This window comes from Lampetra planeri, chromosome 3 (assembly GCF_965212315.1).
Source record: "Lampetra planeri chromosome 3, kcLamPlan1.2.h2, whole genome shotgun sequence".
Taxonomy (NCBI): domain Eukaryota; kingdom Metazoa; phylum Chordata; class Hyperoartia; order Petromyzontiformes; family Petromyzontidae; genus Lampetra; species Lampetra planeri.
Window position 1 is genome coordinate 7,470,270 of NC_136109.1, and position 27,279 is coordinate 7,497,548.

The 27,279-nt window shown below is 44.5% G+C and overlaps 1 protein-coding gene across 1 annotated transcript in view; it reads left to right on the top strand.

The window, feature by feature from the left end:
* Positions 1–25,825, top strand: part of SSC4D (scavenger receptor cysteine rich family member with 4 domains) — a 52,246-nt gene extending 26,421 nt beyond the window's left edge. Inside the window, exons 4-11 of the mRNA XM_078616773.1 lie at positions 7,952–8,299; positions 9,036–9,095; positions 11,103–11,438; positions 13,017–13,106; positions 17,104–17,160; positions 19,773–20,087; positions 22,642–22,725; positions 25,360–25,825. Of these exons, the coding sequence (XP_078472899.1) occupies positions 7,952–8,299; positions 9,036–9,095; positions 11,103–11,438; positions 13,017–13,106; positions 17,104–17,160; positions 19,773–20,087; positions 22,642–22,725; positions 25,360–25,757 (1,688 nt within the window). The 3' untranslated portion in view covers positions 25,758–25,825. The remainder of the gene's footprint in view (positions 1–7,951; positions 8,300–9,035; positions 9,096–11,102; positions 11,439–13,016; positions 13,107–17,103; positions 17,161–19,772; positions 20,088–22,641; positions 22,726–25,359) is intronic.
* Positions 25,826–27,279: the final 1,454 nt, after the last annotated feature.

Sequence of the window (27,279 nt, forward strand, 5' to 3'; positions counted from 1 at the left end):
TAATGTAATACAACACAGAGGGTCGGTCAACACACAATTAACGCATAGCCTGGTTGATTACGTATTTCAAAGATTGCTAAGTTAGAATTTAAGTGTGAACATTCTAAAGAGGACACAGGCAGAGAAAACAAGTCGCCAGAGAGAGAGAAAAAAGATAAGCTTAAAACTTCCCCGTAGAAGTGGTTCAATCTTAATTTTAGAACTTTCGTGACTGCAGGAATTATTATTTGGTTCTTTCGGTTAAGTCACGTCTAAAGATAAAATAATAAATTAAATAATAGAATACGACGTTTCGATTGCAACACAAGCAATCATCATCAGGTATAATGAAATAGCGACATAATATCTAACCAGAAAACTATAGACAGACATATTAGCAGACAGATATCACAAGATACATACATAGCGAGAGCAACACAGGTGACAGAGAGGGGTGATCGTCTCTGTGGGGTGGCCTTAAATAGACAGAGGGGGGGCGGAGGCAGAGAGAGGGAGGGGGGTTAGAAAAAATTAGGATATCAATGAGTGGTCCAAAAGAAAACGTGGTGCTGCGAGTACGATGGCACAGCAAGCAAGCCTGAAAATCAGGAGAAAGACACACTAAAATTAAATAACCTAGTAAAATATCGAAATGTAATGTAATACAACACAGAGGGTCGGTCAACACACAATTAACGCATAGCCTGGTTGATTACGTATTTCAAAGATTGCTAAGTTAGAATTTAAGTGTGAACATTCTAAAGAGGACACAGGCAGAGAAAACAAGTCGCCAGAGAGAGAGAAAAAAGATAAGCTTAAAACTTCCCCGTAGAAGTGGTTCAATCTTAATTTTAGAACTTTCGTGACTGCAGGAATTATTATTTGGTTCTTTCGGTTAAGTCACGTCTAAAGATAAAATAATAAATTAAATAATAGAATACGACGTTTCGATTGCAACACAAGCAATCATCATCAGGTATAATGAAATAGCGACATAATATCTAACCAGAAAACTATAGACAGACATATTAGCAGACAGATATCACAAGATACATACATAGCGAGAGCAACACAGGTGACAGAGAGGGGTGATCGTCTCTGTGGGGTGGCCTTAAATAGACAGAGGGGGGGCGGAGGCAGAGAGAGGGAGGGGGGTTAGAAAAAATTAGCATATCAATGAGTGGTCCAAAAGAAAACGTGGTGCTGCGAGTACGATGGCACAGCAAGCAAGCCTGAAAATCAGGAGAAAGACACACTAAAATTAAATAACCTAGTAAAATATCGAAATGTAATGTAATACAACACAGAGGGTCGGTCAACACACAATTAACGCATAGCCTGGTTGATTACGTATTTCAAAGATTGCTAAGTTAGAATTTAAGTGTGAACATTCTAAAGAGGACACAGGCAGAGAAAACAAGTCGCCAGAGAGAGAGAAGTTTTAAGCTTATCTTTTTTCTCTCTCTCTGGCGACTTGTTTTCTCTGCCTGTGTCCTCTTTAGAATGTTCACACTTAAATTCTAACTTAGCAATCTTTGAAATACGTAATCAACCAGGCTATGCGTTAATTGTGTGTTGACCGACCCTCTGTGTTGTATTACATTACATTTCGATATTTTACTAGGTTATTTAATTTTAGTGTGTCTTTCTCCTGATTTTCAGGCTTGCTTGCTGTGCCATCGTACTCGCAGCACCACGTTTTCTTTTGGACCACTCATTGATATGCTAATTTTTTCTAACCCCCCTCCCTCTCTCTGCCTCCGCCCCCCCTCTGTCTATTTAAGGCCACCCCACAGAGACGATCACCCCTCTCTGTCACCTGTGTTGCTCTCGCTATGTATGTATCTTGTGATATCTGTCTGCTAATATGTCTGTCTATAGTTTTCTGGTTAGATATTATGTCGCTATTTCATTATACCTGATGACGATTGCTTGTGTTGCAATCGAAACGTCGTATTCTATTATTTAATTTATTATTTTATCTTTAGACGTGACTTAACCGAAAGAACCAAATAATAATTCCTGCAGTCACGAAAGTTCTAAAATTAAGATTGAACCACTTCTACGGGGAAGTTTTAAGCTTATCTTTTTTCTCTCTCTCTGGCGACTTGTTTTCTCTGCCTGTGTCCTCTTTAGAATGTTCACACTTAAATTCTAACTTAGCAATCTTTGAAATACGTAATCAACCAGGCTATGCGTTAATTGTGTGTTGACCGACCCTCTGTGTTGTATTACATTACATTTCGATATTTTACTAGGTTATTTAATTTTAGTGTGTCTTTCTCCTGATTTTCAGGCTTGCTTGCTGTGCCATCGTACTCGCAGCACCACGTTTTCTTTTGGACCACTCATTGATATGCTAATTTTTTCTAACCCCCCTCCCTCTCTCTGCCTCCGCCCCCCCTCTGTCTATTTAAGGCCACCCCACAGAGACGATCACCCCTCTCTGTCACCTGTGTTGCTCTCGCTATGTATGTATCTTGTGATATCTGTCTGCTAATATGTCTGTCTATAGTTTTCTGGTTAGATATTATGTCGCTATTTCATTATACCTGATGATGATTGCTTGTGTTGCAATCGAAACGTCGTATTCTATTATTTAATTTATTATTTTATCTTTAGACGTGACTTAACCGAAAGAACCAAATAATAATTCCTGCAGTCACGAAAGTTCTAAAATTAAGATTGAACCACTTCTACGGGGAAGTTTTAAGCTTATCTTTTTTCTCTCTCTCTGGCGACTTGTTTTCTCTGCCTGTGTCCTCTTTAGAATGTTCACACTTAAATTCTAACTTAGCAATCTTTGAAATACGTAATCAACCAGGCTATGCGTTAATTGTGTGTTGACCGACCCTCTGTGTTGTATTACATTACATTTCGATATTTTACTAGGTTATTTAATTTTAGTGTGTCTTTCTCCTGATTTTCAGGCTTGCTTGCTGTGCCATCGTACTCGCAGCACCACGTTTTCTTTTGGACCACTCATTGATATGCTAATTTTTTCTAACCCCCCTCCCTCTCTCTGCCTCCGCCCCCCCTCTGTCTATTTAAGGCCACCCCACAGAGACGATCACCCCTCTCTGTCACCTGTGTTGCTCTCGCTATGTATGTATCTTGTGATATCTGTCTGCTAATATGTCTGTCTATAGTTTTCTGGTTAGATATTATGTCGCTATTTCATTATACCTGATGATGATTGCTTGTGTTGCAATCGAAACGTCGTATTCTATTATTTAATTTATTATTTTATCTTTAGACGTGACTTAACCGAAAGAACCAAATAATAATTCCTGCAGTCACGAAAGTTCTAAAATTAAGATTGAACCACTTCTACGGGGAAGTTTTAAGCTTATCTTTTTTCTCTCTCTCTGGCGACTTGTTTTCTCTGCCTGTGTCCTCTTTAGAATGTTCACACTTAAATTCTAACTTAGCAATCTTTGAAATACGTAATCAACCAGGCTATGCGTTAATTGTGTGTTGACCGACCCTCTGTGTTGTATTACATTACATTTCGATATTTTACTAGGTTATTTAATTTTAGTGTGTCTTTCTCCTGATTTTCAGGCTTGCTTGCTGTGCCATCGTACTCGCAGCACCACGTTTTCTTTTGGACCACTCATTGATATGCTAATTTTTTCTAACCCCCCTCCCTCTCTCTGCCTCCGCCCCCCCTCTGTCTATTTAAGGCCACCCCACAGAGACGATCACCCCTCTCTGTCACCTGTGTTGCTCTCGCTATGTATGTATCTTGTGATATCTGTCTGCTAATATGTCTGTCTATAGTTTTCTGGTTAGATATTATGTCGCTATTTCATTATACCTGATGATGATTGCTTGTGTTGCAATCGAAACGTCGTATTCTATTATTTAATTTATTATTTTATCTTTAGACGTGACTTAACCGAAAGAACCAAATAATAATTCCTGCAGTCACGAAAGTTCTAAAATTAAGATTGAACCACTTCTACGGGGAAGTTTTAAGCTTATCTTTTTTCTCTCTCTCTGGCGACTTGTTTTCTCTGCCTGTGTCCTCTTTAGAATGTTCACACTTAAATTCTAACTTAGCAATCTTTGAAATACGTAATCAACCAGGCTATGCGTTAATTGTGTGTTGACCGACCCTCTGTGTTGTATTACATTACATTTCGATATTTTACTAGGTTATTTAATTTTAGTGTGTCTTTCTCCTGATTTTCAGGCTTGCTTGCTGTGCCATCGTACTCGCAGCACCACGTTTTCTTTTGGACCACTCATTGATATGCTAATTTTTTCTAACCCCCCTCCCTCTCTCTGCCTCCGCCCCCCCTCTGTCTATTTAAGGCCACCCCACAGAGACGATCACCCCTCTCTGTCACCTGTGTTGCTCTCGCTATGTATGTATCTTGTGATATCTGTCTGCTAATATGTCTGTCTATAGTTTTCTGGTTAGATATTATGTCGCTATTTCATTATACCTGATGATGATTGCTTGTGTTGCAATCGAAACGTCGTATTCTATTATTTAATTTATTATTTTATCTTTAGACGTGACTTAACCGAAAGAACCAAATAATAATTCCTGCAGTCACGAAAGTTCTAAAATTAAGATTGAACCACTTCTACGGGGAAGTTTTAAGCTTATCTTTTTTCTCTCTCTCTGGCGACTTGTTTTCTCTGCCTGTGTCCTCTTTAGAATGTTCACACTTAAATTCTAACTTAGCAATCTTTGAAATACGTAATCAACCAGGCTATGCGTTAATTGTGTGTTGACCGACCCTCTGTGTTGTATTACATTACATTTCGATATTTTACTAGGTTATTTAATTTTAGTGTGTCTTTCTCCTGATTTTCAGGCTTGCTTGCTGTGCCATCGTACTCGCAGCACCACGTTTTCTTTTGGACCACTCATTGATATGCTAATTTTTTCTAACCCCCCTCCCTCTCTCTGCCTCCGCCCCCCCTCTGTCTATTTAAGGCCACCCCACAGAGACGATCACCCCTCTCTGTCACCTGTGTTGCTCTCGCTATGTATGTATCTTGTGATATCTGTCTGCTAATATGTCTGTCTATAGTTTTCTGGTTAGATATTATGTCGCTATTTCATTATACCTGATGATGATTGCTTGTGTTGCAATCGAAACGTCGTATTCTATTATTTAATTTATTATTTTATCTTTAGACGTGACTTAACCGAAAGAACCAAATAATAATTCCTGCAGTCACGAAAGTTCTAAAATTAAGATTGAACCACTTCTACGGGGAAGTTTTAAGCTTATCTTTTTTCTCTCTCTCTGGCGACTTGTTTTCTCTGCCTGTGTCCTCTTTAGAATGTTCACACTTAAATTCTAACTTAGCAATCTTTGAAATACGTAATCAACCAGGCTATGCGTTAATTGTGTGTTGACCGACCCTCTGTGTTGTATTACATTACATTTCGATATTTTACTAGGTTATTTAATTTTAGTGTGTCTTTCTCCTGATTTTCAGGCTTGCTTGCTGTGCCATCGTACTCGCAGCACCACGTTTTCTTTTGGACCACTCATTGATATGCTAATTTTTTCTAACCCCCCTCCCTCTCTCTGCCTCCGCCCCCCCTCTGTCTATTTAAGGCCACCCCACAGAGACGATCACCCCTCTCTGTCACCTGTGTTGCTCTCGCTATGTATGTATCTTGTGATATCTGTCTGCTAATATGTCTGTCTATAGTTTTCTGGTTAGATATTATGTCGCTATTTCATTATACCTGATGATGATTGCTTGTGTTGCAATCGAAACGTCGTATTCTATTATTTAATTTATTATTTTATCTTTAGACGTGACTTAACCGAAAGAACCAAATAATAATTCCTGCAGTCACGAAAGTTCTAAAATTAAGATTGAACCACTTCTACGGGGAAGTTTTAAGCTTATCTTTTTTCTCTCTCTCTGGCGACTTGTTTTCTCTGCCTGTGTCCTCTTTAGAATGTTCACACTTAAATTCTAACTTAGCAATCTTTGAAATACGTAATCAACCAGGCTATGCGTTAATTGTGTGTTGACCGACCCTCTGTGTTGTATTACATTACATTTCGATATTTTACTAGGTTATTTAATTTTAGTGTGTCTTTCTCCTGATTTTCAGGCTTGCTTGCTGTGCCATCGTACTCGCAGCACCACGTTTTCTTTTGGACCACTCATTGATATGCTAATTTTTTCTAACCCCCCTCCCTCTCTCTGCCTCCGCCCCCCCTCTGTCTATTTAAGGCCACCCCACAGAGACGATCACCCCTCTCTGTCACCTGTGTTGCTCTCGCTATGTATGTATCTTGTGATATCTGTCTGCTAATATGTCTGTCTATAGTTTTCTGGTTAGATATTATGTCGCTATTTCATTATACCTGATGATGATTGCTTGTGTTGCAATCGAAACGTCGTATTCTATTATTTAATTTATTATTTTATCTTTAGACGTGACTTAACCGAAAGAACCAAATAATAATTCCTGCAGTCACGAAAGTTCTAAAATTAAGATTGAACCACTTCTACGGGGAAGTTTTAAGCTTATCTTTTTTCTCTCTCTCTGGCGACTTGTTTTCTCTGCCTGTGTCCTCTTTAGAATGTTCACACTTAAATTCTAACTTAGCAATCTTTGAAATACGTAATCAACCAGGCTATGCGTTAATTGTGTGTTGACCGACCCTCTGTGTTGTATTACATTACATTTCGATATTTTACTAGGTTATTTAATTTTAGTGTGTCTTTCTCCTGATTTTCAGGCTTGCTTGCTGTGCCATCGTACTCGCAGCACCACGTTTTCTTTTGGACCACTCATTGATATGCTAATTTTTTCTAACCCCCCTCCCTCTCTCTGCCTCCGCCCCCCCTCTGTCTATTTAAGGCCACCCCACAGAGACGATCACCCCTCTCTGTCACCTGTGTTGCTCTCGCTATGTATGTATCTTGTGATATCTGTCTGCTAATATGTCTGTCTATAGTTTTCTGGTTAGATATTATGTCGCTATTTCATTATACCTGATGATGATTGCTTGTGTTGCAATCGAAACGTCGTATTCTATTATTTAATTTATTATTTTATCTTTAGACGTGACTTAACCGAAAGAACCAAATAATAATATGTATACATGTTGAACTTCTTTCGCATCTGCAGTTTGGAGTCATGACTTTATTTGAGAATCAAATATTTTTTTTGTATTATGTGTCTGGTACGTTCCGTCTTGTTTCATTATCCTTGGGGTAGATTACCATATCATAACCATCATCAGCAATGACCAATCTACTGCTGGATCACTCACGATCCTCTGACACAATAAACCACCTAGTGCTAAAATTCATCACTCGTCATTGGAATTTTGTCTTAAAGAATTGAATATTTGTATGTACATTACATGATCATCTCAGAACGTTGAGAGCGAGATTCAGCATATAATCATAAGCAATATATTCATCAGTCACTTGCAAAAATGCAGAAAGGCACACATTTTTTGCAAAATTTCGACGTTAATGTAACCCAAGGATGTTCACATTTACTCAGTAGTTGCTCAACATTAAGGTTGCCAGTGGCACCGGGCCCATTTGTGAAAAACTAAAAAAATAAGTCCATAATACAGGTGTTATTTTGGGTTAGATCGCGTAAATATATGAACGTGTCGTTAAACCCGCCACCACCCGATAAAGGTAATTAGTAAGGTTTGTCACCAAAAGCGACCATGCCAATTCGTTACTAGTATAGTACAGCACACCGGTGTGTTGGAAAGCACAGCAACAACATTTACAATCTGAGTACGACGTTTCGCTAGTAATTGCAACTAGCTTCATCAGGCGACAGCCAGATGTGTGTTCAACAAAAACAACATTGAATTACTTGCTCATTATATATACATAAACTGCAAACACGCCCCTTCCATCCCTCTTCGGAATTCCATTTACCAGCAACATATGTATCCACCGGCCGCCACTGCCTCTAACTCTCCCCCCCCCCACCCCTCTTTCCCAGCCACATTTGGGCCCAGGCTACGTCTCTCTGGGAGCCTGGGAGACACATCCGTGTCGACCGACTCAGATCGCTGCCAGGGCCGCGTCGAGGTGCTCCACGACGGCACGTGGGGCACGGTGTGCGACGACGGCTGGGATCTGCTGGCGGCCGGCGTGGCCTGTGCCTGGCTCGGCTGCGGGGAGGCCCTGGCGGCGCCCGGAGCGGCCCACTTTGGCCGCGGCCGGGGCCCCGTACACCTGGACAACGTGCGGTGCGAGGGGTACGAGAGCGCTCTCTGGGAGTGCGAGCACGCCGGCTGGGGAGACCACAACTGTGGGCACCATGAGGACGCCAGCATCGTCTGTCAGGGTGAGTGCTGCTGGATAACGTTGTTGAGTGGCGCGCAGGTTGGCGCGACTGCACTGGGGGCCCTTGGGCTGGAGGGATCCAGAAGCTGGGCTGTGAAGAGTGGGGACAGTCGGCTCCGTTTCAATTGCTGCGTCGTCTATCAGGGTGGTCACCAGTGGCATAGCTAACCGTGCTATTGCTCCTGGTGAAACTGGGCGTGGATGGGCAAGGGTGTGACGTGATTTGCTGGGAGATTATGCATTGTGGAGGTAGCATGGCAGGTGCTATTTAGTGGTGGGTGGCAGCTCCCCTGTGACAATCATGTGTGTGTATGTACGTTGAACTTCGTTTGCACCGTATGTAGCCAACCGTGCAAATCAGAGGTGCGATTAGCATCCCTCCACCTCTCTGAGGTAAATGCTGGTTGGCCAGAGTACAACAATCTGGCACGTTGACGAGCACAGGTGGTGCATTAGCCACTCCAATCACCCTAATCAGTTAAATTATAACCCCTCATCGCTGCCGACAACATACGTAACATGATGTGTAAATAATGACCCATCTTCATAGATGATGAAGAAGGGCAATTGCTTGAAACGTCACCTATTACATACATATATTAAGTCTCTTGAGGACAAGTGTTAGTAAACAAATGTGTTGCACTTCAGTTTTCAGGGCAGCCATCTTGGTTTCCAGTCTGGCTTTTGGGCCCGCTAAAAACTGACTGATGTAAATGTGACCCTGTCTGTGTGTTTAGGGGCCTTTCCAACCACGACGATGCGGCCGACTGTACAGCCGGTGTCCGAGTTCCCGAAAGGTAATTGCGAAAGTGAAACTGTACAGCTTTGCATGATAATCGTTTGTCGCCATATTTGTTTTTACTTACCTAGGAAAGCCTCGGTGGGTTCTCAAGGCTATGTGGTAGTAGTTTTATACCGAAATGATTGTCATTAACCCTCCACCACCAGACAAATTTGTTACGTTGACAAATGTATCATTTTAAAATGTGGCTATCGATCGGATTTCTGACCAATGAAGATCACAGGTCGCTTAAAGATGTTTCAAGACTGAATTCAACATCAATATATGATGACATTTCGCTCAAACTGCTTTGAGCTTCGTCTGGCAGTATACTCGGAAACCGAGTACACCCAGTACACTGCAAAGGCTTTTACTTACAAGTGAGAAAGACTTATTTATTTTAAAGCACCACAGTGGAACGAATTCTCCTTGGAAGCAAGAAGAGTTGATTGATCTGATTCTCTCAAACAAAGCCACGTGTGGTGGTGCATCCCTTATGCAACACGGTTTGGCGGATCACAAACATTCGTGAATTTTCCACACCTTCTGGGCTGTAACGTGGCCAGGGAATGCTTGTACGGCACGTTGAGTTCGTGAATCCTACTGTGCAGGCATCTTGAGTGTTACCGCTTATATGTGTGGGTTTTCTCGGGGTACTCTGATTGCTTCCCGCGCAAAAAGTCAAATTGGACAGACATTGCATTGCAGGATCCTGCTTGAAAGCACCTTTGAGGCTCAGTCAGGCTTTCCTGGATGCACAAGGGGCCGTCCATAAATGACGTCACGCACCTAGGGGGGGGGGGGGTCAGACATTTGTGACGATGTGTGACGATGGGGGGGGGGATTTGAGAAATGTGACGTCACATCAAAATGCGCAACTTTAAATAAATATAGACAACACGTTCTACTTTTTAATAAATGTTTTCTCCTACAACATCAGAGTGCAGCGCCACATTAAATACGCACTACAATGACAATAGTTTAAAGCGATCTGAAGCGTGTTTTTTTTTTGGGGGGGGGGGGCGGGGGCAGAGCTTTGTGACGTCATATTTGAGGGGGGGGTCTGACTTTTTGTGACGCCGTGTGACGAAGGGGGGGGGGGGGGGTCAAAAATCGTCCAAAATCGCGTGACGACATTTATGGACGGCCCTCAATAACAATCATAATTATAGAACATATATTTGTCAACCTGCGTGGTCGAATTTTGGGGTTATGTGAAAAATAACATGCCCATGGCATTTGCTCCTCCAAATCTGCTGAAATTTGATACATTGCTCACGAATGACATATTTGGGAAAAGCAACGAAAAGCAACGAAAAGCAACATTGCCCCCTACTGGCATACGAATGCCGACTTGCAGGCGAGTGCTGCGTTCACCTTGTGCTGCCACCACCACCAGGAGTCCCCTTTGGCTAGACCACCACAGGGTGCCCCCAGATGTTGCTGCACGGGCGACACGGTGTTCAAAAACACATTCCTGCGGAGGGAGCTGGTAGGAACGTTGGGTTGCTCGGTCAATGGCCAGGGTCAACGGCGGCGTAATGTATTCCGCAAATATGCCCGACTGTGAGGGCGGGCACAAGCCGGCGTGAGTAGGTTAAACGTTGAGTTTTATAAGGGCACCAGCCCCTCCCCACCCAGCCCCACCCCTTCCACCCCCCACCCAGCTCCACCCTCCCTACCCAGCCCCTCCCCACCCTCGCCACCCAGCCCCTCCCACCCCCCACCCAGCCCCTCCCCACCTTCCTCACCCAGCCCCTCCCCACCCTCCCCTCCCCTCCCCACACAGCCCCTCCCTCCCCACCCAGCCCCTCCCTGCACGACGGACGGACGGACACAATAATCCCCTGTGGACTGGTGGAACCAGTGGGTTCCTACCAGTATAAATGATATGATACCAAATCAACTCGATGAGTGATCCCGAGCCCTCGTCACCTTTAATTTTTCTCACTCCCTCCTGCCTCGTGAACCATCTCCCCCCCGCCGCCCCCCGACCCCTCGGTGGGTGGCACACGTAATTAAGGGCTCAAGCTGCTGCGCTTGGCGTGGGGCTCGGAGCCTGGACTGCGCCCCCCGCCGCGCTGCCAGGGCCGCGTGGAGGTGCTTTACGAGAGCGAGTGGGGCACGGTGTGCGACGACGAATGGGACATGCTGGAGGCCAGCGTGGCCTGTGCGTGGCTCGGCTGCGGGGAGGCCCTGGCGGCGCCCGGGGCGGCCCACTTTGGCCGCGGCCGGGGCCCCGTACACCTGGACAACATTCACTGCCGTGGGGACGAGAGCGCCCTCTGGGAGTGCGAGCACGCCGGCTGGGGAGACCACAACTGCGGGCACCACGAGGACGCCAGCATCGTCTGTCAGGGTGAGCGCACGTGGTGAGATGTTGTCGGGGTGATGGATGGGCGTGTGTCTGTGTTAGCGCGAGATAAGTGGCGTGGTGGAGTTGGTATGGGCCCTGGTGCAAGGGATTTAATGGCACCCTTTTTAATATTCGCCCAACTTTGTAGTTTTTTTGTCTCGGCCCCACTGAGCCTGCGACCCTGGTGCAGTTGCGCTGCCTGCACTCTCGATAGCGATACCACTGGGTGAGGCTCATTGTATGATGTGTCAGGGTGAGGTTTGCGGTGAGGTGTATCGGGGTGAGGATGGGGGTGTGATGTGTCAGAGTGAGAATGTGAGTGAGGTGTGTCAGGGTGAGGCTTGGGGTGAGATGTACCAGGGTGTGGCTCAGGGGGTTGTAACGTGTCAGCGAAAAGGAAGGGGCATTGGTGAGCATTAGGCAAATAGCGATGCATTGATATAATTGGATAAAACCGATGATTACACTCACAATACATTGTAGTGACTGTTTAAGAATTCAGTCACTATAATGATATGGAAATACTGCAGTTAGGCTAATGCGGAAAAGAAAACAAGATACTTCATTGCAAACAAGATGGTAAAAATTGTATTAAAAAAAAATGTCTTAATCAAATAACTACCCAAAATTGTAATAATTCATCGAATCACTGGCAAAGGGGTTGGGGGTGAATTCTGAGAGGCCAATAATTCACTGGTCAACACACTTTTTCTGGCATAAGGTATTCCAACGGGTTTAAGGTAAATTTGGGGTGCTGATTCCAAATCTCGCATCAGTTTTTGTCTATCACATCAGGTTTTTGAGATATAAAATATTGCATTTTCAATAAAAACTGCAAAAGAAAAATATTAAATAAATGTGGATATCTACATAAAATGATATTATAAACACACTATCCTAAAAATACAGCACCATATTTTAACACTAAAGCAGTCACTGACTCGCAACAACTTGCAATCATAAGTGACAGAGTTAATTTCTGGTAAAATCAATGAAAATGGGGTATGCCGGAAGCATAAACATGAGATGTGATAGAGCAAATCTGAGATCAGATTTGGAATCAGCACCCTGAAATTAGTCTAAAACAGCTGCAAAAGTCCAGGCCAGAAAAAAAATGTTTTTGTTGACCAGTGTAATCACCCGATGACCTCAGTTGTGTGCATTGGCAATGTTTAACTTAAACATATAAAGACATTCTAGATTTTAAGTTTTCGTGACTGCAAGGATCCACACTTTTGGTTTTTTTCGGTAAAGTCATGTAGGTAAAAAATAAAATAAATGAAAATGAAAACAACTAAATTAAATCACGACGTTTCTGGCGCAACACAAGCGTCCTTCTTCAGGTGGGGACAAACACAGCGAAAGAACAACCGTTTAAGTATGCCTTAAGCGGTTGTTCATACTTGCGCCCGAAATGTCGTGATTTAATTCAGTTGTTTTCATTTAAATTTATTACAAATTTTTACCTACGTGACTTTACCGAAAAAATCTAAAAGTATATAAAGACATCGTTAAATCGACGTGAAACCTCACTCTGTGGCCATTGTTGCATTGTGTTTGTCATTGCCTTTGTCTCTGTAGGGGCCTTCCTCACTACGCCGGCCCCGACTACCCCTACGCACCCTCCGACAATGAGTCCATCCATCCCCGACTCCTCCAATGTCAGTTCCGGTGAGGCCTTGCAGTCCTATCGCATTCGGTTATTCAAATGAATTATCTTCTTGGTTCTTTCGGACTCTGTCTTCAGACTCTGTCTTCTCGACAGACCTGTTCTCCACCTGAGGACGGCTGCTTGCGTTGTGGCCGAAACGTCGTGAGAATTATTTTATTATGTTTTATTTTTATTATTTTATTATTTCCATTGTACGTGACTTTACCGAAAGAACCAAGAAGATGAATCCGTGCAGTCACGAAAGATTTAAATCGAAATCAAATGAATTCGTTTCACGATTGCTATGACAAACAGTCAAAGGGGTCAAAGTGTCTTCGTTCATTCTGGATCTTCTAAAAGGCAGAAGTATGATTTTTTTTTATGTAATACTCATTGACGATATAGTAAAACCTTGGATTGCGAGCATAATTCGTTCCAGAAACGTGTTTGTAATCCAAAGCACTCGTATATCAAAGCACTCGTGTATCAGTTGCGATCACGTGATGCTCGGCAGACAAAGCGTATACATGTACTGCTCGTATTGCAAGACCTCGCTCGTTTATCAAATTAATATTTACTTAAAAATGTTGCTCGTCTTGCAAAACACTCGCAGACCAAGTTATTCACAATCCAAGGTTTTACTGTATCGGGATTCTCCTGCTTTTCATCGGCTTTAGCATCATATTCCACCGGAGGTGAATTACGTGGTTCATTGATGATGGGGGTGGTATTGTTTTAGGCGTTTAGCGCGAGACTTAAAGTATCTTATAACTTCATGCTTAGCTTACCCTATAAGTAAAACCAATTCAACTCAGGGATGTAGTTTTGGAGCTGAACTTCTAAAATTTGGGTTTTTGGATTGTCTTAATTGTGTCCATGGAGTTAAAACATATTTGTGATAAATATTGAGATATCCAGCCTTCCATAAACCATTATAATATATACCAGTAATAATGGCATATATGTATTACAGTTCTTAAAATATCTTTCGGAATTTTACATATTATTTAATATTTTCGTCTTCATTTGTACGATATTTTTTGTCATGTCATCTTTTTTGTTGTTATGTTTGCACGTTGGGATTTGTTACCCATCATTCTGGACACTATAGACCAGAATTTCCTTTCTGCTGCCTGCGAGCCCCATCCTGCCCACGAAAGTCTGTTGAGAGATGCGAATTAAGACATACAGACTCGTGAGATGAAAGATAAGAGGCAGAGATGAGAGAGCTGGAGACAACGGACACAGATTCGTGGTCACGTGTACATATGTTATGACATCACGTGGCTCACCAGCAAAAGGAAATTTACCGTATTTTCCCGCATATAACCCGCAACTCCATATACCCTGCATGCATTCATATCTTTAACGTCGTTACCGCAGCTTAATTCCATCATATTTATACGAAGTTTACATTTGTAATACATTCCACTATCAATTGTTAACATTAAAATCATACCGTGCACAAAGAAAACTAACTAACCGGAAACGAGTGAACTTAAAACAGTAAATAAGTAACAAAAGTAAATATCCAATAAATAAGTAACACGTAACTGGTAGATAAGTAAGTACAGTTTTAGCACTGGTAGATTGCGCACTGCGCGGACAATAGCGGTACTACGGTAACGCCATCGCTTCGCCCCCACCCCCCAACTCTCTCTCCTCCCAGCTCCCCCACCCCCCAACCCCTACCTCTCTCTCCCCACGCTGCCCCACCCCCCAACCCCCACCTCTCTCTCCCCCCAGCTGCCCCACCCCCCAACCCCCACCTCTCTCTCCCCCCCAGCTGCCCAACCCCCCAACCCCCACCTCTCTCTCCCCCCAGCTCCCCCACCCCCCAACCCCCACCTCTCTCTCCCCCCAGCTGCCCCAACCCCCATCTCTCTCTCCCCCCAGCTGCCCCACCCCCAACCCCCACCTCTCTCTCCCCCCAGCTCCCCACCCTCAACCCCTACCTCTCTCTCCCCCCAGCTGCCCCACCCCCCAACCCCCACCTCTCTTTCCCCCCAGCTGCCCCACCCCCCAACCCCCACCTCTCTTTCCCCCCAGCTGCCCCACCCCCCAACCCCCACTTCTCTCTCCCCCCAACTGCCCCACCCCCCAACCCCCACCTCTCTCTCCCCCCAGCTGCCCCACCCCCAACCCCCACCTCTCTCTCCCCCCAGCTCCCCACCCCCAACCCCTACCTCTCTCTCCCCCCAGCTGCCCCACCCCCAACCCCCACCTCTCTCTCCCCCCAGTTCCCCACCCTCAACCCCTACCTCTCTCTCCCCCCAGCTGCCCCACCCCCCAACCCCCACCTCTCTTTCCCCCCAGCTGCCCCACCCCCCAACCCCCACCTCTCTTTCCCCCCAGCTGCCCCACCCCCCAACCCCCACTTCTCTCTCCCCCCAACTGCCCCACCCCCCAACCCCCACCTCTCTCTCCCCCCAGCTGCCCCACCCCCAACCCCCACCTCTCTCTCCCCCCAGCTCCCCACCCCCAACTCCCACCTCTCTTTCCCCCCAGCTGCCCCACCCCCCAACCCCCACCTCTCTCTCCCCCCAGCTGCCCCACCCCCCCAACCCCCACCTCTCTTTCCCCCCAGCTGCCCCACCCCCCAACCCCCACCTCTCTCTCCCCCCAGCTGCCCCACCCCCCAACCCCCACCTCTCTCTACCCCCAGCTGCCCCACCCCCAACCCCCACCTCTCTCTCCCCCCAGCTGCCCCACCCCCCAACCCCCACCTCTCTCTACCCCCAGCTGCCCCACCCCCCAACCCCCCACCTCTCTCCCCCTAGCTCTCCCATCGCCGTTAAACAGTGCGAGCACTTCAAACATTGTCGTTTAATTATACAAACAATTAATTTAAAACGTGATAACACGTGCAATTTTAGTGTGAGTGGTTTATTCAGCAGTGCTTTAGTCAAAGGTAAGTGTTGCATAGTAGATAGTCCTACCATGAAAAAATTAAACGAGTTATGACATGTCACACGTGTCAAATATGTTTGGGATATCCCGCACCTCCATATACCCCGCAGCGTCTTGTTTTGTTTGTAAGAAGTGGTATACCCCGCGGGTTATATACGGGATAATACGGCAATTTTATTATGTGGCCCTCCAGAAAATGGTGTTCAAGAAGCCTGCCCTAGACAATGCAGATGAGCAATTCGTTGGCTCTTGGCCTTGTCTCAGTAGTGGGCAATTTGCAGCCCATGGACTGCTATACTATTTATTACGATATATCCCACTGCTCAATCAAGTCACTTTATTAATATTCATATTCTTGGTTCTTTCGGTAAAGTCACGTAGAAGGGAAATAATGAAATAATAAAAATTAAACGTTCTAAAATTAAAATTCTCACGACGTTTCGGCCACAACACAAGCAGCCGTCCTCAGGTGAAGAAGCAGAGCTGTCGGATAGACAGCGTCCCAATGAACACCGCCAAGCTTGGCAGCGTATTTTAAAGCTGGGTGGGAGGATCAGAGAGCCTTGACAAAGGAGTTTACATATCAACAGAGGAATTTAGCATGTTGATGACAAAGAACTGCAACTACCCTACTACCATACAATAAACCGATGTGAAAAAACTAAATATAAACTACATCAACCTAATCAATGTACTCAATAGACTCTCCAATAAGCTGAGCTATTAACATTAAGTAACTGGGTATACACTACACTATATAATGCATACCATATAGTGAACCGATAAAAACTAAAATATAAACTACATCAATATCATCACTATACTCAATACACTCTCCAAACAGCTGAGTTTACATATCAACAGAGGAATTTAGCATATTGACGCTAAAGAACTGCTTTATCCATTTCACCCCCGCATAAGTGTAAATAATACCTATTGTGAATAAGCATTTTACAATATTATATTTCTCACCATTTTTTTGACACATAGTGTTCTTTTTTGTGCTTTTCTTACTTAGTTTTATTGACGTAGTATTCTATTGTGCTCTTTTTCTGCTTACTTATTGCCTTTATTGAATAAATTTTTTTTGTTCATTTGCATTTTTAGCCAATGGAAGTGACGCCACTACAGAGGTGACACCATCTACAAGCCTGCACAACCAAGGTGAGTGTCGTGCATTTCAGGATAATGTCGACGTTCACTAAGGGTGTGCGTCAAATATTTGCCCGTGTGCTGTGTTATTATTGTTTGTTTATCTGTTGCGTTACTTATATTATCCACAACGACACTCGTGATTATTTCTTGGGCTTTTGGGGCAATGCGGGGGGGAGGACAGTGGTTAACGCACTGCACCATGAACCTTGCGACCTGAGTTCGATTCCCGACTATGTCTTCCTTTAGTGACATTGAGGGTGGGCAATCAGGACGCAAAGCAAGACGAGGCGTCATAAAACATTCAAGAGTGAGGGATGTCGCACAGACAATGATTCTGGAAAATACCGTCCATCTCCCGGACTGAGATGACTCAAAGAGCGTCTCTCAGTTATTCATCAGTAAATGACAAAGACACAACTATCCTGCCACCTCTACAACTCCCTGGCGGCCCGCAGAGGGTTACTTTATCAATTAGTTATTCGACCAGGGTGTCACTTCTGTTACGGCTGCCAGAGCCCTTCTCACCACCACCCCCTCTCCTCCGCTTTGTGTAACATTCAGAATCAGAATCTGTATTTGAGATTGGAGGAGGAATCCGATGAGCTATGAGGCTCTTTTTCACGCATGTCCAGTATGGGCAGGTTAGCAAGTTACAGCAGCAAACAATAGAAAACAACATAGAAGTGTAAAATAAGTGAAAAAAGGTAAGCAAATCATTAAATATAAATAAAGTCGGTAATTGTTTTTTTACACTTTTATCTGGCAACAAAACTGACACCTTTTTACAAGGAGTCATGTTTGCATTGACCACAATACCTGCGGTCGGAATGCAAACAAAAAACATTCCGACCGCAGGTTTTGTAGTCAATGCAAAAATAACTCCTTGTAAAAAAGGTGTCAGTTTTGTTGCCAGATAAAAGGGTAAAAAAACAATTATCATATTTTGCTACTGGCAAAGGGGGTTCCAATGGTATAAATAAAGTCATTATATAAGTCCGATTTATCATGCTTGGGTAAGGCAGCAAAAGCAACATAGCATTCCCAGTCCCTCAATAAAATGGCATGTTAACATTGAACTATCGATACACAATTTTTAGATTTAAAGCTTTCGTGACTGCAGGGATTCTTATTCTTGGTTCTTTCGGTAAAGTCACGTAGAAGGGAAATAATAAAATAATAAAAATAAAACATAATAACTAATAAACATAATAAACATTAGGACGCTGTCTTTCCAACAGCTCTGTTCTTCACCTGAGGACGGCTGCTTGCGTTGTGGCCGAAACGTCGTGAGAATTTGTATTATGTTTTATTTTTATTCTTTTATTAATTCCCTTCTACGTGACTTTGCCGAAAGAACCAAGAACATGTATCGATACACAGGTGAGGATCAAAGTTACAAACCACATTTGCAAATGTGCCTGTATCCAGCGCTGTTCTTTTGCTTCACGATATTTTTTCTATGGAAAAGTTGTGATGTTTAGGGAGGAAAGAGGGCTGTTCCAAAACGTTGGTGCTGCAACGGCAAAGGCTGTATTACCTGTTCCAATTCATGTTCTACGGATATTTAAACGGTAAATATATGGAGCCCTTAGGTTTCTTAGGTTTTGACAATGGGGATAATGAATTGGCTCAGTATAGCGCAGATTTGCCAATAAGAATTTTATGGATGAACAGGGCCCAATGGAGGTCAAGTGGCGTTATGCTTTAGCAAGGCATGGTTTTTTATTATGGGATATGGCAACCACTGTGTTAGAAGAGAGATAAGTGTGGGTATAAAGAAAATGGTATTCGAGGCGTGAGCGATATTCGTATTACAGTATGGATCAGAGAGTTGAACTCGATGCAGTCTGAAATTGTTGGCATTTGAGGACAAGTATCCGTGACAGATATTGACAATTTCATGGCAAGATATGATAAGCATTGCAGAAGTCCAGAAGGGAACATGACAGGTAAGTGTTGTAGATATGATTAGGAAAAAAACAATTGTGCTGGGTGGGACATTTATGGAGGATTGGAGAAGGCCGGTTACAAATACAGGCATTGGGGTGGTCTCTCATGGTGCTAATCTCCCATTAACACCGCTGTTGTAGGCATATGCGGGCATGATACTCTCATGCTGCGACGGACGCTCATTCATGCTAATCTCCCTCCCTAATCACCTCTCTCCCTAATCTCCCCCATTAACACAACTGACGTGCTTGAGTCCGTGGATGGAATTCCTTTTCAGCTCAGACCCCGCTTGCTTGCCCATCGCCACATAAATAACCTCTTGTTGTTATAGCTCTCTCGCTGGTTCAGCAGTTCCACTGCTGGATTATATTTTTTCTGCCTGAGGACGACCACTTGTGTTGCGATCGAAACGTCGTGATATATTTTATTTCTACTTACGTGACTTCAAATCAAGATTGATCTCTAAAACTGTAATGACTAAGGGTAAAACCAAACAACAGACAGTGGCATATACTGAGGACAGATCTTGGAGTTGTTGTGTCTACTGTGCAACAATTACGGGATCGGAGGCTAGAAAGCATCGGTGAGTTGCGGCGGCATCACCGGCTTTGGTGATGACGATACCGTGACCCACTCTATCCCCTCCCATACGCCACCGCCATCCCCGCCAGACGTTCCCACTCGGCTCGTGGGCGGTGCAAGCCCATGCGAGGGCCGCGTGGAGCTGTCCGTGGCCGAGGGGCAGTGGGCCACGGTGTGCGACGACGTGTGGGACCTGGCGGACGCAAGGGTGGCTTGCCGCTCAGTGGGCTGCGGCCCAGCGCTCGCCGCGCCGGGCTCGGCGGTCTTTGGCCGCGGTCGGGGGCCCATCGCTCTCGACAACGTGGAGTGCGTCGGCACGGAGGCGAACCTGGGCCACTGCGCGCATGCCGGCTGGGGCGTACACAACTGCGGGCACGGCGAGGACGCGGGCGCCGTTTGCGCAGGCACGTCTCCGACACGCAGGGATTTAAATTAGTAAAGATAAAATCCATTTGAATATTGTGTCGTGCCCTCCTACACTGGGTTTTTTTCTGGGTACTCTGGTTTTCTCTTGGATACCAAACACGCATTAACCCTTTGCCGTGGATGAGTTTTTCATCCGATTCCATTCCAATGACGTACGTGTACATCATCAAAGCAAAACCGGAGGAAAAACTTAAAAAAGTCACTTCATCAGTACAGAGGCTACCACAAGGCTATGCGGGAGGGCGTGTGGCACAGTTTGGCACCAGCTATCATAGAGCGCAGTCGTGTCGCTACATTGTTCTGCGGTGAGTACAATGTCTTTAAAAACAATGGTGCTATGCCTCTCTAAATAAAATTAATGATGAGCTGCTTGCGCGTTCCAATATTCAGAGGTATACGGGACCCACCCTGCAATTTCCAGACATCTCTGAATAGGAAAGGGTCAATGGAATTGATCAAACATCTCAATGCAGATCCGTCCTTAAAAGTCTGAAGATTCAATGGGACTTTCTTGGATAAAGCGAATTATTAAAATGTAAATAAATTTGCTTGCTCACAGCCAAAATATTAATTGTCGACTTTTTGTTTTTGGAATCGTCCCCCAGATTTAGATTTTGCTATTGGCAGCATGCAATTGTGTGGAATATTTATTCAGATCTCTCGCCTGAGCTTTGCATACCTTTGTGTAACAGAATGGCCCAAGGAAGTGGATATCACAGAGATACCACTGAGCTCCCTTTGAGTGACCTCTGGATCACACGATAGAGGACAGCACTTTCCATATGTCCTGTCAAGGAGAGTATTGTTCATAACGTGATTTCCTAAACCAATTTCTATTTCACAACTTTAATTTAGCCGAACGAGGGACGTAACCAAATTTAACGTGATGGTTTTTGCATTTATGAACGAGGCCGAGACCATCACCTCCCCAATATTTGAGAATTTGGTTGAATCACAAATAGCTATCTGAATATGAACTCAGGATGTCAGCGTTCTCTGCCCAGCTGTCAGATGTCTGAGTGGGCTGGGCACCTCTAGAGACTGAAAAACAATACAAACCAACTAATACATCATTGCGAATTATCCCGACTTCAGAAACCCAACGGCAGAAAAAGTATGAGAATAAAATGAAACGTAATTTCATGTGCAGGCAAGACTATAAATAACATAAAAAAACAGTGGAACATTATGGTTATTGCAAAACAATGTTAAGAAAACTGGTAGAAAATGTGAAGAAGTATTGTAATGAGAATATTGTTAGATTTAACTGTGTGTATGTTGAACTTCTTTTGCACCGTACGTAGCCAACCGTGCTAATCGGAGGTGCGGGTGGAAGGACAACGAACAAAAAACAAAAATCAGTTCTAAAAATAGTTTTCCATTGAGATTAAAAGTGCATAGCTCTAGTGGCTTACTAATATCAGAAAGAAAAGCGTTCCAGGCGGCCACAGAAGCACATCTGAAAGTGTCCGATGCAGTGACCGTCTTTGTACGATGGTTAGCCAGAAGCCGCTGTGAGGATGACTGGCGTTTGAGTGATGGTTTATGCTCCTTGAGATCAGCAAGATATTGTGGTTAATTTGTGGCAAGCAATTTGTGTTGGAATGAGTGGGACCTTATAATGTATCAATGCAGCAACTGGAAGCCAATGCGGCTCAGCGAGCACCGGATGGACGTGGTCGGATCTTGCCAAATGCAGACTCATACTCTTAGGTTTTTTCGGTAAAGTCACGTAGGTAAAAAATAATAATAGAAATAGAAATAAAATAATAATAAAGAACGAGAACTTGTGTTGCCTCCGAAACGTGATTTAATTGATTTATTATTATTATTATTATTTTATTTCTATTATTATTTTTGTATTTTTTACCTACGTGACTTTACCGAAAAAACCTAAGAGTATGAATCCTTGCAGTCACAAAAGCTTCAGATCTAGAAATGCAGACTCGATTGATATGAACACAAATCCAGAGTCAGGAAATACAGTGAACAAAACAACGTCCAATTTCAGTGTAATGAAAAGCGGTTAAAATTATACTGAATGTGTAGCAGAGTGCCAAATGAAATTTATTCACCTGTGAAAAAAAAACTGATACCACAATTATGACAAATAGTGTGAAGGATATTCCTCATTTGGACTTATGGAGCATCTAATCGTGACCGCATTGCGAGGTGATGTACAACTAAAATACTGATGTCAAAATCTCATCCAGAAAGCCCACACAGCATGTTGGACTAATACGTACTCATTGTGAAAGTGAGCAAACCAGACCCAGCACTTGAGTTGATTTTCAACAAATCTACTGTTGGAAATCCAATGCTGAGAACAAGTCACTCGTAAACTAGGCTGGCACACTTGCGATTGTCCACGCAAACGTAGCAAGATACACCACTGGAGATCGTTGATGACTGGGATGGGCCGTGAGCCGAAATTGCAGTGAACCGTGTGATTTAGTTTATATAGCAGGTGCTGTTGCAAGCAAGTGCATATTTTTTTTGCAAAACTGAAGCCATTGTGTTCCTCCTTTGCAGAGCCCGGGAGCGACACGACTTACGCGAGCCCTCTGGAGTTGTCCAGCGCAGGGACGGCGCGATTCTCCTGGATGGACACCCCTTGTGAGTGGCCGCACGTCAGAGCTCTAAAATTCGATGTTAGGGAGGCGGCCAGGTGGTTCGGGCGTTAGGGGCACTGCTGAGAGCCTGGGTTTGAATCCAGGCAAGCGCCTGTGATTTTTCCGGGTTCTCACGTCGAGTAAGATGGTGTTCATCTGGACACCAACAACCGCGCAAAAAAAAATCGTCAAAACAAAACTAAACTATTTTTTATATTCCCAGGTAAGGTTCACTGGTCTATAACACTGGTCAACACATCTTTTCTGGCATGAGGTATTCCAACGGTTTTAAGGTAATTTTGGGGTGCTGATTCCAAATCTGGCATCAGTTTTTGTCTATCACATCAGGTATTTGAGATATAAAATATTGCATTTTCAATAAAAACTGCAGAAGAAAAATATTAAATAAATGTGGATATCTACATAAAATGATATTATAAACACACTATCCTAAAAATACAGCACCATATTTTAACACTAAAGCAGTCACTGACTCGCAACAACTTGCAATCATAAGTGACAGTTAAATTCGGGTAAAATCAATGAAAATGGGGTATGCCGATAGCATACAAATGAGATGTGATAGAGCAAATTAGATTTGGAATCAGCACCCTGAAATTAGTCTAAAACAGCTGCAAAAATCCAGGCCAGAAAAAAATGATTTTTTTTGTTGACCAGTGTAATAGCTCTTTTTCAGAACCAAGCTGGTCACACACGATAGCTCCAGAGAAGTGGCTTATCATGTGGAAATGTATAGCAGCCAAATACTCTGAAACACCTGTTGATTCTAAATGGAGGGGAAAACGGGAGGACCCGGAGAAAAATCCACGCTATCATGGGACGAAAGACATGCAATCTCCAATTATACACAAGTGTAGTGGCTGACTTGGAGACGTAACTTCTTGGAGGCAATTCTTTCATTTAACACCGAGCACACTTTGTACACTTTATACAATACACACTCCACACCGTTGCACACTCTCTGTCTCTCGCTTATACGCAACTCTACACTGGTTGCTGGCCTGCACACAACGCTAGCCGTCTGACACTGACGGTGCTGAACCGAGACAGCCAACTACCGTCTAGCAGCGCAATTATCAAGGGACGACAGCGACGAAGGCGGCAAGACGACCGCGACGATGGCGACGATCTTCAACAGCAACGACGACGACGGGGATCCCACTCCAAACGACAGCCCCGAGCTCCTGCTCGGGGTCCCCTTTGATCCTGCTAGCGTAGCCTCGCTCCACCCCGGCCACGCCCCCCTTCTAGAACCTACGAGCGAGCTCTCGACGTGTCCCTTCCGTAACCTTTACCCTAGATCCGTTTCGGGTCTGTCACGTGGCCTGCTGTCATGGCTGCTACAAGCTGCAGATCCCCTACCCTGCCAGCAGCCAGCGCTATGCTACTTAGTGACCAATTCCAGGTCACTACACAAGTGTCAGGGTTGGGGTCGAACCCACGATCTCCAGCGAGGTAGTTAACATCTCGCCACCGTATCGCATGTAGAAGCTCATCTCCCACCTTCCCACTGATTGGAAAAAAAAGTATTACGTTTCAGGGTTGCAATTCCACATTGAATTTGACATTCAAGAAGTGTGTTCCTTTTGTCTTGCTTGTTTCATCGAAAAAGTATGTCCTGTTTGTACATTCTCACGTGTATTGTTCATGTTATCTAATTTGTATCTTCTCACTTGTCAGTACTGTGCGTCTCATTTGCTGTAGATTGTCTAGATTTTTCTGTTGTCACTACTCACCCAAATTTGTCGTCTAATTGTTACCCTCTCTTGAGCGACTCTTTGTCTCATGTGTTCTGTTTCATTCATTTCAACCATTCACCTACAGGAATCGCTCGTGTACATTTTTCATGAATCAAAATAATCATGCCCAATTCGATGCATGTATAATGAACAAGCATAATAATTAGATTGTTGCATCGTTGCGTGCCTATTACCGTATTTTCCCGCATATAACCCGCAGACGCATATACCCCGCAAAAATAGCGTTTCGTGTAAAAAAAAAATTCAGACAGCCCGCCACCTCCATATACCCCGCATGCATTCATATATTTAACGTCGTTACCGCAGCTTAATTCCATCATATTAATACGGAGTTTACATTTGTAATACATTCCACTATCAATTGTCAACATTTAAATCATAACGTGCACAAAGAAAACAAACTAACCGGAAACGAGTGAACTTAAAACAGTAAATAAGTAACAAAAGTAAATATCCAATAAATAAGTAACACGTAACTGGTAGATAAGTAAGTACATGAAAAAATTTAACGAGTTATGACATGTCACACGTGTAAAATATTTGTTTGGGATAGCCCGCACCTCCATATACCCCGCAGGGTCTTGTTTTGTTTGTAAAAAGTGGTCTATACCGCGGGTTATATGCGGGAAAATACGGCAATTTAAAAGGCACGGAACGATGCCTGTTATATTGTCCTTCCCCAGTGCCTCCGATTAGCATGGTTGGTTTTGTACAGTGCGAAAGAAGTTCAGCATATAGGCATACATAATTATCAAAAAATACTTTGCAGAAGCAAATTACCATCACTAATACTGCTTTAATATCTATAATCACAATCCAAATGCCACCTCTCTGTGCCAACTCCGTTGTCCCCACAGCCTCCCTTCTGCCCCCCATGCGACTTGTGGGAGAGATGGAACCCTCGCCCAACAACTCTACTCGCCTACCACCGCTGCCACCGATATTGTCCTCCACCAACGTCCGTCGCTGCCAAGGCCGCATCGAGCTCTTCCTCATGGGCACTTGGGGCACCGTGTGTGACGACGCGTGGGACCTGACAGCTGCCAGTGTGGCCTGTGCCGCACTGGGCTGTGGGGCGGCCATTGCTGCCCCCGGTTTGGCTGCCTTTGGCCCAGGACGTGGCCCCATTTGGCTCGACAACGTCAAATGCGAGGGACATGAGGCATCGCTTGTGCAGTGCTCGCACATTGGCGCCTACGCGCACAACTGCGACCACACGGAGGACGCTGGCGTGGTGTGCGCAGGGCCTGGCTAAACGGCCATCCCAGTCATGGGATTTCAACAGCAAAACTTTACAATGATAATAAACCTCCTGATCAATGAGTTTGTGATCAGATGGCTCGGTGTGTAAATGGCCACGTCAGTGGTATTTCTGAGCACTGGTGTCTTTATGTAAAGTGCTGAGCAGGTAATTGAGAGATTGGGTTTCAAACCAAAGTGATGAGTGTCTTGGTGGATTTATGCCTATGTCGGAGAACCAAAGGACTAATTACGAGGAGATGGTTTAAAGTTCTAGGGCTTGGTGTGTTTCATAGGGTTATTACATATTCTTTTCGTGGTCTGATGTCTACGTCAGACCACAGGGTAAAACTTGAGATCCTGGGATCAAGTGCCAGGTTAGGGGGCTGAAGCCAAGCTGAAGTCATGAATGAAATGAAAAATTACGTTTGAGTCCTGGGCTTCAACCTGAGACCTCGTTGCATAGTAATTATAATGGTTTCAACCAAGTTACCACGAACCACACAACAAAAAAGAAACCCATCACGTAATTATTCTTTTTTTTCTACTGAAATTGTCCTTAAACTGAGGGATAAAAACAATATCAAATGGGGGATGCTGCCATGTTGTAATAGTCAGCACGCTGGACTTCAGGAGTCACTGGTTCGATTTCCCAGCACTGCAGTTAAAACAAAGAGAAAGGTCTGCACAAATGGAACACATTCCCGCGGAGGGAGCTGGTAGGAACGTTGGGTTGCTCGGTCAATGGCCAGGGTCAACGGCGGCGTGGTGTATTCCGCAAATATGCCCGACTGTGAGGGCGGGCACAAGCCGGCGTGAGTAGGCTAAACGTTGAATTTTATAAGGGTACCACGGGGTGACCAGCCCCTCCCCACCTAGTCCCACCCAGCCCATCTCCACCCTCCCCACCCAGCCCCTCCCCACGTAGCCCCTCCCCACCCTCCCCTCCTCACCCAGCCCCTCCCTCCCCACCCAGCCCCTCCCTGCACAACGGACGGACGAACACAATAATCCCCTGTGGGCTGGTGTAACCAGGAGGTTCCTACCAGTATAATGCAATTGTTTGACTGCCATGTTCTGGCCATCTCTCAGTCCAGCAGATTTGGGGGTAGCATTTCCACAAACTCTTGCATCCCAAGTGTTGGATCATGGATGGGTGTGTGGTACCGCGCACGACTGACATCACGTGATGCATTGGTGACTGACTTACTTGAATTATCCCTGTTTTTGCCAGCAGAATCTGTAACTTTATCACAATTTTGTTTCACGGTCAAGATCAAGAGGCCATCACCACCAATGCCATTGATGTCTACACACGTCGCCATTGCTTCCTTTGTTTTGCAACCCCCCGCCCCCCCCCCTTAATTTGCGTAATTGACATTGAACCTCCCACGTCTACGCCACAATATCCTTACTGCGTGGCTTTAGATCGGGGGTGGAGAACTTACGGTGCATGGACCGCACAATTTCATTTTTTTCCTGGATGATTCACGCTTCGAAACGGTCAGCAAAAGATATTCATCAATCACAAACATCTC